Source organism: Salmo trutta, chromosome 2, assembly GCF_901001165.1.
Source record: "Salmo trutta chromosome 2, fSalTru1.1, whole genome shotgun sequence".
Lineage (NCBI taxonomy): Eukaryota > Metazoa > Chordata > Actinopteri > Salmoniformes > Salmonidae > Salmo > Salmo trutta.
In genome coordinates this window covers 73,131,413-73,144,868 of record NC_042958.1, presented here as the reverse complement: position 1 = coordinate 73,144,868, position 13,456 = coordinate 73,131,413, and the positions used below count along the sequence as shown (strand labels likewise).

Here is a 13,456-nt window from a genome sequence, read left to right as displayed (position 1 = left end):
CCTTGATCCTGACTAGTCTCTCAGTCCCTGCCACTGAAAAACATCCCCACAGCATGATGCTACCACCACCATGCTTCTCCATAGTGATGGTGCCAGGTTTCCTCCAGACGTGACACTTGGTATTCAGGCCAAAGAGTTCAATCTTGGTTTCATCAGACCAGAGAATCTGGTTTCTCATGGTCTGAGAGACCTTTATGTGCCTTTTGGCAAACTACAAACAGGCTGTCATGTGCCTTTTACTGAAGAGTGGATTCCGTCATGCCACTCTACCATAAAGGCCTGATTGGTGGAGTGCTGCAGAGATGGTTGCTCTTCTGGAAGGTTCTCCCATCTCCACATAGGAACTTTAGAGCTCTGTCAGAGTGACCATCAGGTTCTTGGTCACCTCCCTGACCAAGGCCCTTCTCCCCCGATTGCTCAGTTTGGCCAGGTAGCCAGCTCTAGGAAGTCTTGGTGGTTCCAAACTTCTTCTATTTAAGAATTATGGAGGCCACTGTGTTCTTGGGGACCTTCAATGCTGCAGACATTTTTGCCTTTCCAAATCATGTCCCATCAGTTGAATATCCCACAGTTGGACTCCAATCAAGTTGTAGAAACATCAAGAATGATCAATGGAAACAGGTTGCTCCTGAGCTCAATTTCGAGTCTCATAGCAGAAGAGTAGCTGCTGCTTTTGCAACAGCTAAAATGGGGATCCTAATAAAATACAAAAAAATAGCAAAGGGTCTGAATCCTTATGTAAAAATGTCTAAACTTGTTTTTGCTTAATCATTATGAGGTATTGTGTGTAGATCGATGAGGAAAATTGTTTATTTAATCCATTTCAGAATTAGGCTGTAACATAGCAAAATGTGGAAAAAAGTTAAGAGGTCTGAATATTTTCCAAATGCACTGTATGTGAGGAAATTACTCTACAACGTACAGAGGAATTGACAAATGAAGATGTGTGCTGTTTGTCATTGTCCCCCAGCAAAGATAACCCCTCATGAGAGCAACTGTTTTTGTTCAGCCCAGGATGGTTCCCCATCAGTTGTCCTGTTTCCTAGCCGATTCTTTTACTAAGCAATAGGAAGTAAAACGCTGAATTACATGAGTTTGCTAAAAAAAAAAAAAATATCTGGGATTTGAATTTTTTTGTTGTTGAAAAAGTGGATGTGCCAATCCTGGACTAAATGGAAGAAAAAAATGATTTGGAGCGGAAATTATATTACACTGAAATGAAGTTACTGCACGCAGCTCCCTCAGGACTGCTGCACAGAAGAAATATTCGCCAGGGCAGAGAAGCACGAGATTGAACTTCACTCAACTTTCTAGTTTTCCCCTTTAGTTAACACTATCAATGTTTCCCTTTACTGTGGGAAATGCCAATATTACCCACTTTTAATACCACATACCGAAACAAAATTAACTATACAAGATATTTTCTTGTAGGCAGAATGCACCAGAGTAGGATGCTATCGCATTGACATGCAGGACTCAACCATACTCTACAGACCAGTGCGGCATAACCAATCAGATCTGCAGTAACCCTCTATGCAAATAGACCATTGTCATATATGGATCTGTGCCGTTCACTTTGAACTGGACTGTGTTTACAGCATGACTGGTTGGGAGTAGATAAGCTTGTTTTGAGATCAAAGCGAGAGCTGCAGGTAGCCACGTGTGCACATTTGTTAATATTCTTTGCAATTAAGTGAGTTATTAGCCCAGTTATAGCTAAAAGTTCTAGTCAGCAATGGGGAAGTAGTTGCTTCCTACAAGAGCACAACACTTCTGCATTTCTAGCCATCTTTGAAAAGCAAGTCAGGTAAAGAGCATTTTTTCTGACTTAAAGGGGCAGTGTTGTATTTTGAGACAGGCTTGAATAAGCTAAGTGGACAATAGGCAGAGGGTAGCATAATTTGTCTCATTCTCTGTAATAATAGTATGGGAAAAATAATGAACTTTGTTTTGTAAAGTGGTTTCTTGCATCAAACCAAACATTCAGTCACCTCCTTGTCTGAATGACAAGTGGATAAACAGGTTCATATCAAGCCCTGCATATTTTTTTCCAAAGGTCTCACGGAATGTAGGCCTACATTGAACACCAGACATTGGCTGCTATTGTAGGCTGAATGATAGAACAGCTATTTCCATGTTACTATGGGATGCATTTTGTCCATTGTTTTTTATGGTAAACTAAAATGTAAATGGTAGGCCACACTGACAGGCCTACATTATGATCAAATAGCCACTGTTATAACTATAAAAGAGGGTACAGCCTCGGTGTTCACAGTAAACGCGCTCCAGAAGTTGCACAGAATTTTCACAACGTTCAAGTTTGCGCTCAGCAGACCTGACATTTGCTCAGTCCCTGAAAAAATGGGTTACTGTGCCATCAATTTACATTAAGAAATGCAATAACTAGTTTATTGAGTGAAATAATGAACATGGCTATTCAAATAATAGTTTTATTGCACATTCATTGATCTTTTCTTCTGCTGAAGATGTCTGCAAGAGAGTGTAGTCTATGTTTGACTAACCTCCCTGGACAGGCACACAGGGCTCAGGACTTTTTCTAGAAAGGAATGTTGTCTACCTCCATACTACAGGTGTTTCATCCCCGAAATATAATCACTACATGTTTATACCATATGAAGACATGAATGTATTCAATATAATGGCAGGGTTTCTTCCAGTAGGCTATGCACCTATGAATGTCTAAAGAGTCACACATACAGACAAATGTGACACTCCAGGCACAGCCACATATTCAACATAGTGAATTGAGGTTGTGCAAATTACAGAGCAGTATGAGCCTTTTTTTGTTCACAATTTTTTGATAGACTATAATAAACTGTTTATTATAGTCAAACAGCCTTACTGTAACTGTTTTTTTTACATCTGTAAGATTGTGCATGAAATGATGTGTCCTGGCTGTCTGCAAAAGTTTCTGTTTACTGATTAGGCTACTATGGTATGGTATAGGCAACTGTAGAAATTAACGAACATGCACCTCTGGAATGGCCGTTAAGACACTAACAGCTTACAGACGGTAGGCAATTAAGGTCACAATTATGAAAATTCAGCACACTAAAGAGGCCTTTCTACTGACTCTGAAAAACACCAAAAGAAAGATGCCCAGGGTCCCTGCTCATCTGCGTGAATGTGCCTTAGGCATGCTGCAAGGAGGCATGAGGACTGCAGATGTGGCCAGGGCAATAAATTGCTATGTCTGTACTGTGAGATGCCTAAGACAGCGCTACAGAGAGACAGGATGGACAGCTGATCGTCCTTGCAGTGGCAGACCACGTGTAAAAACACCTGCACAGGATTTGTACACCCGAACATCACACCCGCGGGACAGGTACAGGACAGCAACAACAACTGCCCGAATTACACCAGGAATGCCCAATCCCTCCATCAGTTCTCAGACTGTCCGCAATAGGCTGAGAGAGGCTGGACTAAGGGCTTGTAGGCCTGTTGTAAGGGAGGTCCTCACCAGACATCACCGGCAACAACGTCGCCTATGGGCACAAACCCACCGTCGCTGGACCAAACAGGACTGGCAAAATATGCTCTTCACTGACGAGTCACGGTTTTGTCTCGCCAGGGGTGATGGTCAGATTCGCGTTTATCGTCATAGGAATGAGCGTTACACCAAGGCCTGTACTCTGGAGCGGAATCGATTTGGAGACGGAGTGTCCTTCATAATCTGGGGCGGTGTGTCACAGCATCATCGGATTGAGCTTGTTGTCATTGCAGGCAATCTCAACGCTGTGTGTTACAGGGAAGACATCCTCCTCCCTCACTCCAGCATGACAATGCCACCAGCCATACTGCTTATTCTGTGCGTGATTTCCTGCAAGATAGGAATGTCAGTGTTCTGCCATGGCCAGCGAAGAGCCCGGATCTCGATCCCATAGAGCACGTCTGGGACCTGTTGGATCGGAGGGTGAAGGCTAGGGCCATTCCCCCCAGAAATATCCGGGAACATCGCACAGAAAGAACTGGCAAATCTGGTGCAGTCCATGAGGAGGAGGTGCACTGCAGTACTTAATGCAGCTGGTGGCCATACCAGATACTGACTGTTACTTTTGATTTTGATCCCCCCTTTGTTCAGGGACACATTATTCAATTTCTGTTAGTCACATGTCTGTGGAACTTGTTCAGTTATGTCTCAGTTGTTGAATCTTGTTATGTTCATACAAATATTTATACGTTAAGTTTGCTGAAAATAAACGCAGTTGACAGTGAGAGGATGTTTCTTTTTATGCTGAGTTTATTTTGAACTGGAATAAATGCTGCACTTTCCTGCAGTCAAATGACCTTGTGGCCTCATGGGTGCAATGTTAATAATATTTTTTATATGAACATAATGTTTATTATGAAATTATGTTAAACGGTTTCAATGTATTTCAGTCTTCTGTGATATAAATTGTAATATTGGGATGCAAAATTTAAATGTCATACTTTTCAACTCTATATCTGATATGGTACAGGTGTCTTCTTTTTTAATTCCATAACCAATGTGTGTGAGGTGTTTTATTTTATTTCAAAGTAGATTTGTTTAACACTACCTAGAAACACTCATTACAGCGATAAACTGTGAATTATTTTTCAAAATACAAAATAAAACAGCGTTTTTACACTTGGATTTGGAGCTGATAGTAATTCATGTTAGCAGTCAATATCAACAAGGGATATATCATATCACTATGCATAGCTGTGGGAAGTAGGGTTAATGAGAGTGCTGCAGCACCCCCTGAAAAATAAAATATACAAATTAAACAATTTAAAAAATGCCACAAACATTTTTTTCACAAAAGTAGTGCACTGGGCCTTTACTAGTCCCATATAAGTGGACAGATATAGCCATAGGTAGCCCCCACCCCCCCTCCCCCTCTAGCTGTGCATGTGCTGCATATGGCTACTGGTATCCTGTCATGAAGTGTATTTCAATCACGTACCCTACTCCCGCAGGATGACAGTACCTCTCTCGAATTCATCCGAGATAACAAAATCTGACATATGTTTTTCCTGTCCGGAATGAGATGACGGCTTTTGCAGTTAGTGCGGTATTGGATAGGCTACTCACCTCTTGCAGACATGTCCGGTAGCCACCTTCTTGCGGGAACGGTTCTAGTGGATCCTAAAGTGCTGCTTTGGAGGGGCCATTAAAATACACTATTTTCCCTGTGTAGGCTAGGCTACACTAGACCGTATATAGGCTTGGCGCAGGAAACAGTCCTGCGCGATGGAGAACATGGTAGCGGGCAGCAGGGCGTGTCCTATTAATAAACACAGTACCTCTCTATTTTTAAGTTAAAGACACAAATGTGAAATAGGTCTTGACTTTTGAGTGAATTGTGGTCTCAAACTCTGGGACAGGTATAGATTGTATTTGCGTTACAGTGACACCCCCCACTCAGGCACCTTTCTCATTCCCATCCAGTAGTCCCTCGTCCCGTTATTTATTTTAATTGACATTCAGTTTTCCATATGGTCAGGAAAAATCCTGGCCCTTATGAAGTGCTATATTAGAGATGCACAACTGCACAAAACTACTTGGAGATTTCACTTTTTATTGATTGCCCCTTTTACAAGATGTTGAGTATGCTTATAGCCTATACCATTTGTGTTCTTGCTACCTGCTCTAACAGAAGTAGGCAGGCTACTTCTATTGGAGTTTCATTTTCGTATGTTAATGCTTAATTTAGGCCTACCTGAAAATGCTAATGAAGAAACGTTTTATTTACTTTAGACTATTATATTGCACATACTAGGCTGATACTAGCCTACTTTTTCTGATCCTTTCATCCTTTTTCCTACATAAGTGATATTGTTTTGTCGATATAAATATTTATATTCTGTAGCCTATGCCTTATGTACTCAGTCCGGAATCTAAAGTTTCAAGCTGTTTTAGAGGGGGGTTTCTCCATCTCTGTGCATGACCTACTGTGTGTGCTCACTTTTCCACATATTTTTATGGTTAGGCAATTTCAAAAACATTTTTTTTTAAATTCTGTTTCTCAATTATTACAAATATGCTATAAGATGTTGGTATACGGGGCCATATTTAATATTCAATAACATTAACAGTGTATGATCATTACAAATAAGAAAAAATATTTGTTGAATGTTGAGAAAGTTGGGCGGCTCAGTCGGGTTGTCACTAGTTACCCCCAGACAAAGTCCAAAGTATCGTAAATATTCATGAAAACAAACATTAGCTTTTTTGTCTTAATTTAAGGCTACGGTTAGGCATAAGGTTAGCAATGTGGTTAAGGTTGCAGAAATTGTAGAAATAGGTGGGGTTTAGCTATAATTATGACTTTGTGGCTGTGGTAATTAGTGACAACCCTCGCGCCAACAGCACGTCTTGGACCCTGTCATTCTTATGTATTGGGGTATGAGTGCACCTGGATATTTATTTATTTATTTAACCCTTATTTTTACCAGGTAAATTGACTGAGAACACATTCTCATTACAGCAACAACCTGGGGAATAGTTACAGAACAGAAGGGGGATGAATGAGCCAATTGGAAGCTGGGGATGATTCAAATCAAATCAGCTCCTTTGTCTTGCTCACATTGAGGGAGAGGTTGTTGTCCTGGCACCACACTGCCAGGTCTCTGACCTCCTCCATATAGGCTGTCTCATCATTGTTGGTGATCAGGCCTACCACTGTTGTGTCAATGGCAAACTTAATGGTGGTGTTGGAGTCGTGTTTGGCCAAGCAGTCGTGGGTGAACAGGGAGTACAGTAGGGGACTAAGCACACACCCCTGAGAGGCCCCAGTGTTTTGGGTCAGCGTGGCAGATGTGTTGTTGTCTACCCTTACCACCTGGGGGCGGCCCGTCAGGAAGTCCAGGAACCAGTTTCAGAGGGAGGTGTTTAGTCCCAGGGTCCTTAGCTTAGGGATGAGCTTCGTGGGCACTATGGTGTTGAACGCTTTGCTGTAGTCAATGAACAGCATTCTCACATAGGTGTTCCTTTTGTCCAGGTGGGAAAGGGCAGTGTGGAGTGCGATTGAGATTGCGTCATCTGTGGATCTGTTGGGGCAGTATGCGAATTGGAGTGGGTCTAGCGTATCCAGGAGAATGCTGTTAATGTGAGCTATGACTAGCCTTTCAAAGCACTTCATGGCTACCAATGTGAGTGCTATGGCATGGTAATCATTTAGGCAGGTTACTTTCACTTCCTTGGCACATGAACTATGGTGGTCTGCTTGAAACATGTAGGTATTACAGACTTGGTCAGGGAGAGGTTGAAAATGTCAGTGAAGACACTTACCAGTTGGTCCACGCATGCTTTGAGTAAACACGCATGCTTTGTGAATGTTGACCTGTTTAAAAATCTTGCTCAAATCGGCTACCGAGAGCATTATCACACAGTCGTCCAGAACAGCTCATGCTCTTGTGCATGCTTCAGTGTTGCTTGCCTTGAAGCGAGCATAAAATGCATTTAGCTCGTCTGGAAGGCTCGCGTCACTGGGCAGCTCGCGTCTGGTTTTCCCTTTGTAGTCCATAATAGTTTTCAAGCCCTTCCACATCTGACAAGCATCAGAGCCAGTGCAGTCAGTTTCAATCTTAATCCTGTATTGACACTTTGCTTGTTTGATGGTTTGTCTAAGGGCATAGCGGGATTTCTTATAAGCGTCCAGATTAGTTTTCCGCTCCTTGAAAGAGGCAGCTCTACCCTTTAGCTCGATGCGGATGTTGCCTGTAATCCATGGCTTCTGGTTGGGATATGTACGCACATTCACTGTGGGGACTACGTCGTTGATGCACTTACTGATGAAGCCGATGACTGAGGTGGTATACTCCTCAATGCCATTGGATGAATCCCGGAACATATTCCAGTCTGTGCTAGGAAAACAGTCCTGCAGCGTAGCATCCTCGTCATCTGACCACTTCTGTATTGAGCAAGTCACTGGTACTTCCTGCTTTAGTTTTTGGTTTATAGTGGTAAATAGATTGAGTTACAGTCTGTCTGAGAATGTCCATACAATCAATCAAACTAGCAAGGGCAATGATCACAATTCAGGCATAATGTGGCTAATGGGCTAGCACACGTGTCAAACACAAGGCCCACGGGCCGAATAGGACACAAAAGCGACTATAAAAGGAGTTAACAGTTGAGTAATCAACTTCATGAAATTACAACCTGATGCACTCGAATCAGTGAATCCAATTTCAATTTGCTGCTTTTGTGTGTCCCACTTACAGTGCACAGTGGAGGGAAAGTGTACAAACAAATGCCACAGTCCTAGCTAGGCTACTAAAATGTTGCAGTCTGGCTTTGGTTTTTAAAGCTGGACAATGAATAACCAAAAAACAAAACCTGCAACAAAACAACATGCAAAGGAGAAACATGTAGGACATTTGGGCAGTAGCCTAGGCTGGCTACTCAACTACAATACTTTTTGAGTGCACCATACAGCAATGCTGCATTCAACTGCACCAGTGATCCATGCAGTGCTATAAAAAAAAAAAAAAAAAACGTTTTAAGTTTAAATGTTACAAACCTATAGCTCCGTTTTTGTTATTTGGAGTTATTAAATACTTTTTCATTAGGATCGCAGCATATTATTCATCTGCAAGAATAGCAGTAAAGGCTTGACAAATATTACTTATCACTTTTGTTTTAATATGTTAAAATGCTACTGTATATACACAGTATCCTATGTACATAACTGGACATTCTAAAGGACTATATTCTTTCTAATAAAACAATGGCCAGTTTGGGTCGCAGTTGCATGTTTTTTTTTGCCCCTGCGCTAGCGTATCTATTTATGTAGCAAGGTAAAAACATTGAACTTGCATTTCAAGTTTAGGAGGCGCTGTTCAGCAACGTGATGGTTGTCGGGTAAGGTGTCGTCATCCTTCCTGGAAGGTAACCTCAGGCTGTAATGGCCCTCCTGTAACTTCACAGAATCATTCATTATCTTCATAAACATTTTGTCTTCCACTGACATTTTCTATTTCTCCTCGTAGGACTTCTCATCGAAATCTGTGTTGTATTGACTTATCAACATCTATTCCAGATTTCAAACAGATTCTGTTAGCTGTAACAGTAGGACGGCGACTCTTGTCCTCATTATTATGGCTTCTAAGGGGACCATTGACAACCCCAGTAGGGTCCTCACAGCATATGGTCCATTTTCACAGCTGTTAACCACCTCCCATGGTTCCATGACCTTAGGAGCGTTGGTTCCTTTCAACATCTCCACTTCTGCTTTAATTTCAGGAATGTTTATATTACTCAGGTAAGGCCACTTGGGCAGGTCTTTCTCTGTGGTGATGTTTTCTGTACTCACTGGCATGTTGTTCTGAGTGTAGACTTCAGGTAATTCCATTAATGTTTTTCTTCAACTCAGAAATATCCAATCCTCTGATAACATGGGTGTGCATGAACTTTCCTTTTACTTGATTCATGGTCTTCAATACCGTTTTAGCTCCTCTTCCTGTGATGCCAAAATGTGTCATCAGTCTCTCTGTGCAGAATGTGGCTGTGCTTCCTGGGTCTAGGAAGGCGTATGTCTGGATAATCATGTTGCCTTTACTGTGCTTTACTGGTACAATAGCAAGTGCACATTCTTGGTCCCCGGCATGCCCATATGTGTTCAGAGAAACCAGTGCACTGCTCACTGGTGCTTCTGATGACTGCTCTGCTGTTCCTCTGATCAACATGAGTTTGGATACATACAATGCATTGGAGAGGCCCACTTGACAAGCCACCAAAACCAATTCCCTTTTCCTTTAGAAAATCAATCTTCTCCCTGTGGCTCATTTTCCTAAGTTGTGGACACAGCTCCAATTTGTGACCGCCATTACAGAACAGACATCTGATGTATTGGGTTTGGGGGTTTTCTGTGGTGATGACACGCTGGAAGCAAAGCTGCTCCCTGTGGATTTGTGAATAGACGTGTGAATGAGCCTTGACTGTGGCCTTTGATTCTTGCCTCTGGATCCTGTAGGATCTTGAATATCACCGAACACTGGATGTGTGGCTATTCCCACTTGTTTTTCAATGAACAGGATGAGATCAAGGAGTCTAGCACGCCTGCCATGGCGCTGCTCCTGTAACTCACAAGCAACCAACCTCCACCTCTCCCTGAGCTTGTAGGGTAGTTTCAGAATGATGTTCTTTAAGCTGGAGGCCAGATCCAACTCATCCATGTCTTCCATCTTCCATTGCATTACAACAACCTCTGAGGTATAATGCATAAGCCTGTATTGTCTGGGGTCTTCAGATTTGATGCTAGGCCAGCTAAACTACTTCTCCATGTATGCATTGGCAATCATGTATTCATTACTGTAGTGCTCCTTTAATAAGCCCATGGCTATCTGATAGCCCTTATCTGGAGCCATATGTTGGCAGCTCCTAACTACCTCTCGAGCCTGTCCTCTGGTGTACTGTTCGAGGAAGTGCAGTTTATCTTGAATAGTTTAGGCTCTATTCTCTATACCAGGTATTCCCAAACTGGGGTATGCGTACCCCCAGAGGTATGCGCAATGCCGTCGGGGGTACGCCAAGTAAAAATCTGATTCACATTTAAACTTTTTTTTTTCTTCACATTTTCAAACAGTACATTTATATTTTCCAACTGGGCTATACATTTGGGTGAGGTTTTTTCCTCTCGTCTGAGTAGCCTCGTTTCACTGCCAAAAATAAAATGAAACCATCTAGTGTTCAGCGAAATAACAACAATGTCAGATACAGGTAGCCTAGTCAAATAAAGAACATCCAATCACATTAACCGTTACTCTCTCATGGGAAACCTTCACTGTTGCGCACATTTAGAAACAAAACATTTTTTTATTAGTTTTTTATTTCACCTTTATTTAACCAGGTAGGCCAGTTGAGAACAAGTTCTCATTTACAACTGCAACCTGGCCAAGATAAAGCAAAGCAGTGCAACAAAAAAACAACAACACAGAGTTACACATGGGATAAACAAATGTACAGTCAATAACACAATAGAAAAATCTATATACAGTGTGTGCAAATGAAGTAAGGAGGTAAGGCAATAAATAGGCCATAGTAGCGAAGTAATTACAATTTAGCAAATCAACACTGGAGTGATAGATGTGCAGATGATGATGTGCAAATAGAAATACTGGTGTGCAAAAGAGCAAAACAAGTAAATAAAAACAATATAGGGATGAGGTAGATAGTTGGATGGGCTATTTACAGATGGGCTGTGACAGCTGCAGCGATCAGTAAGCTGCTCAGATAGCTGATGCTTAAAGTTAGTGAGGAAGATATAGGTCTACAACTTCAGCAATATTTGCAATTCTTTCCAGTCATTGGCAGCAGAGAACTGGAAGGAAAGGCGGCCAAAGGACGTGTTGGCTTTGGGGATGACCAGTGAGATATACCTGCTGGAGCGCGTGCTATGGGTGGGTGTTGTTATGGTGACCAGTGAGCTGAGATTAGGTGGAGCTTTACCTAGCAAAAACGTATAGATGACCTGGAGACAATGGGTCTGGCGACGAATATGTACCGAGGGCCAGCCGATGAGAGCATACAGGTCGCATTGGTGGGTGGTATATGGGGCTTTGGTGACAAAACGGATGGCACTGTGATAGACTGCATCCAGTTTGCTGAGTAGAGTGTTGGAGGCTATTTTGTAAATGACATCGCTGAAATCGAGGATCGGTAGGATAGTCAGTTTTACAAGGGTTAGTTTGGCAGCGTGTGTGAAGGAGGCTTTGTTGCGAAATAGGAAGCCGATTATAGTTTTAATTATGGATTGGAGATGGATTGAGTCTGGAAGGAGAGTTTACAGTCTAGCCAGACACCTAGGTATTTGTAGTTGTCCACATATTCTCAGTCAGAACCGTCCAGAGTAGTGATGCTTTTCGGGCGGGCAGGTGCGGGCAGCGATCGGTTGAAGAGCATGCATTTAGTTTTACTAGCGTTTAACCTCTTGGCGTTCCCCTAGGATAGTTTACATTTGTGCCCATTTTAAACGGCCTCCTACTCAAACTCAGAAGCTAGGATATGCATATAATTAATACTTGTGGATAGAAAACACCCTACAGTTTCTAAAACTGTTTGAATGGTGTCTGTGAGTATAACAGAACTCATATGGCAGTCAAAACCCCGAGACCGATCGTAACAGGATGTGGAATTCTGAATTGTGGACTCAACTTCACATCTTTGCCTGTAATTCACACAGTGAGCAATGGTTCATTGAGCACTTCCTATTGCTTCCACTAGATGTCCCCAGTCTTTACAAAGTGGTTTGAGTCTCCTACTGTTAAAACTGAATGAATGAGACGCTGTTGAAATTGGTCACATGAGGAGGGCCATCACCATTATGACGCTGGCGGCCCTGGCTTCCCTCCCCTTTCGAAACGTTTTGAAACACAATGCAATCGTCCCCCTCGAATCTTATTGGCTCTCTTGTTGAAAAAGGCCCTGAAGATTTATGTTATACAACGTTTGACATGTTTGAACAAACCTAATTGGAAAAAAATGCATTTTCTCGAAATAGCTGTCCCGCGGCCGACGGAGCATTTGGATCAGCCTTCAGACGCGCTAACAAGAACAAGCTCTTGGAACATAAAGGAGTAATTTTTTCGAACGAAAATACATTTGTTGTGGACCTGGGATTTCTGGAAGTGCTTTCTGATGAAGACAACCAAAGGTAAGGGATTATTGACAATAGTATACAAGACTAGATGTGATATGCGATTGTTCCAAGATGGCGCAGACCTATATTTACTAGGTAATTTTCTGAGTATCGCATCCCCTTTTATCGCAAAGTGTGATTACCCAGTAAAGTTATTTTTAAATCTGGCATTACAGGTGCTTTCAAGAGATATTCATCTATACATCTTAGAATGACAATATTACATTTTAAAAATGTTTTCGAATAGTAATTTAGTAAATTGTAGCACTGTTTCACCGGATGCATTTGAGGGAAAATAGTTAGTCAACGTTACGTGCCGATGTAAAATGCTGTTTTTATATATAAATATGAACTTTATTGAACAAAAGAATGCATGCATTGTGTAACATGATGTCCTAGGTGTGTCATCTGATGAAGTTTGTAAAAGGTTAGTGCTGCATTTAGCTGTTTTTTGGTTATTTGTGATGCATGTGGTTGGTCGGAAAATGGCTATGTGGCTACTTTTACGATATACTCCTCTAACATAATCTAATGTTTTACTTTTGCCGTAAAGCCTTTTTGAAATCGGACAACGTGGTTCGATTCAGGAGAGGTGTATCTATAAAACGATATAATTTGAAAAAAAAAATGAAAAAAAAAAATTATTACATTTTGTTATGCTAATGACGATAGGATTTTTTGCTGGATGCGAGCCCGCACAGGGGTTAAGAGCAGTTGGAGGCCACGGAAGGAGTGTTGTATGGCATTGAAGCTCGTTTGGAGGTTTGTTAACACAGTGTCCAAAGAAGGGCCAGATGTATACACAATGGTGTCGTCTGCGTAGAGGTGGA

At 41.8% G+C, this 13,456-nt stretch overlaps 1 protein-coding gene across 1 annotated transcript in view; it reads right to left on the bottom strand.

Annotated features, from left to right (window-relative positions):
- LOC115162807 (actin-binding LIM protein 1) overlaps window positions 1-5,187 on the bottom strand; it is a 181,466-nt gene extending 176,279 nt beyond the window's left edge. The window contains exon 1 of the mRNA XM_029714247.1: window positions 5,078-5,187. Coding sequence (XP_029570107.1) covers window positions 5,078-5,090 — 13 coding nt within the window. The 5' untranslated portion in view covers window positions 5,091-5,187. The remainder of the gene's footprint in view (window positions 1-5,077) is intronic.
- Window positions 5,188-13,456: the final 8,269 nt, after the last annotated feature.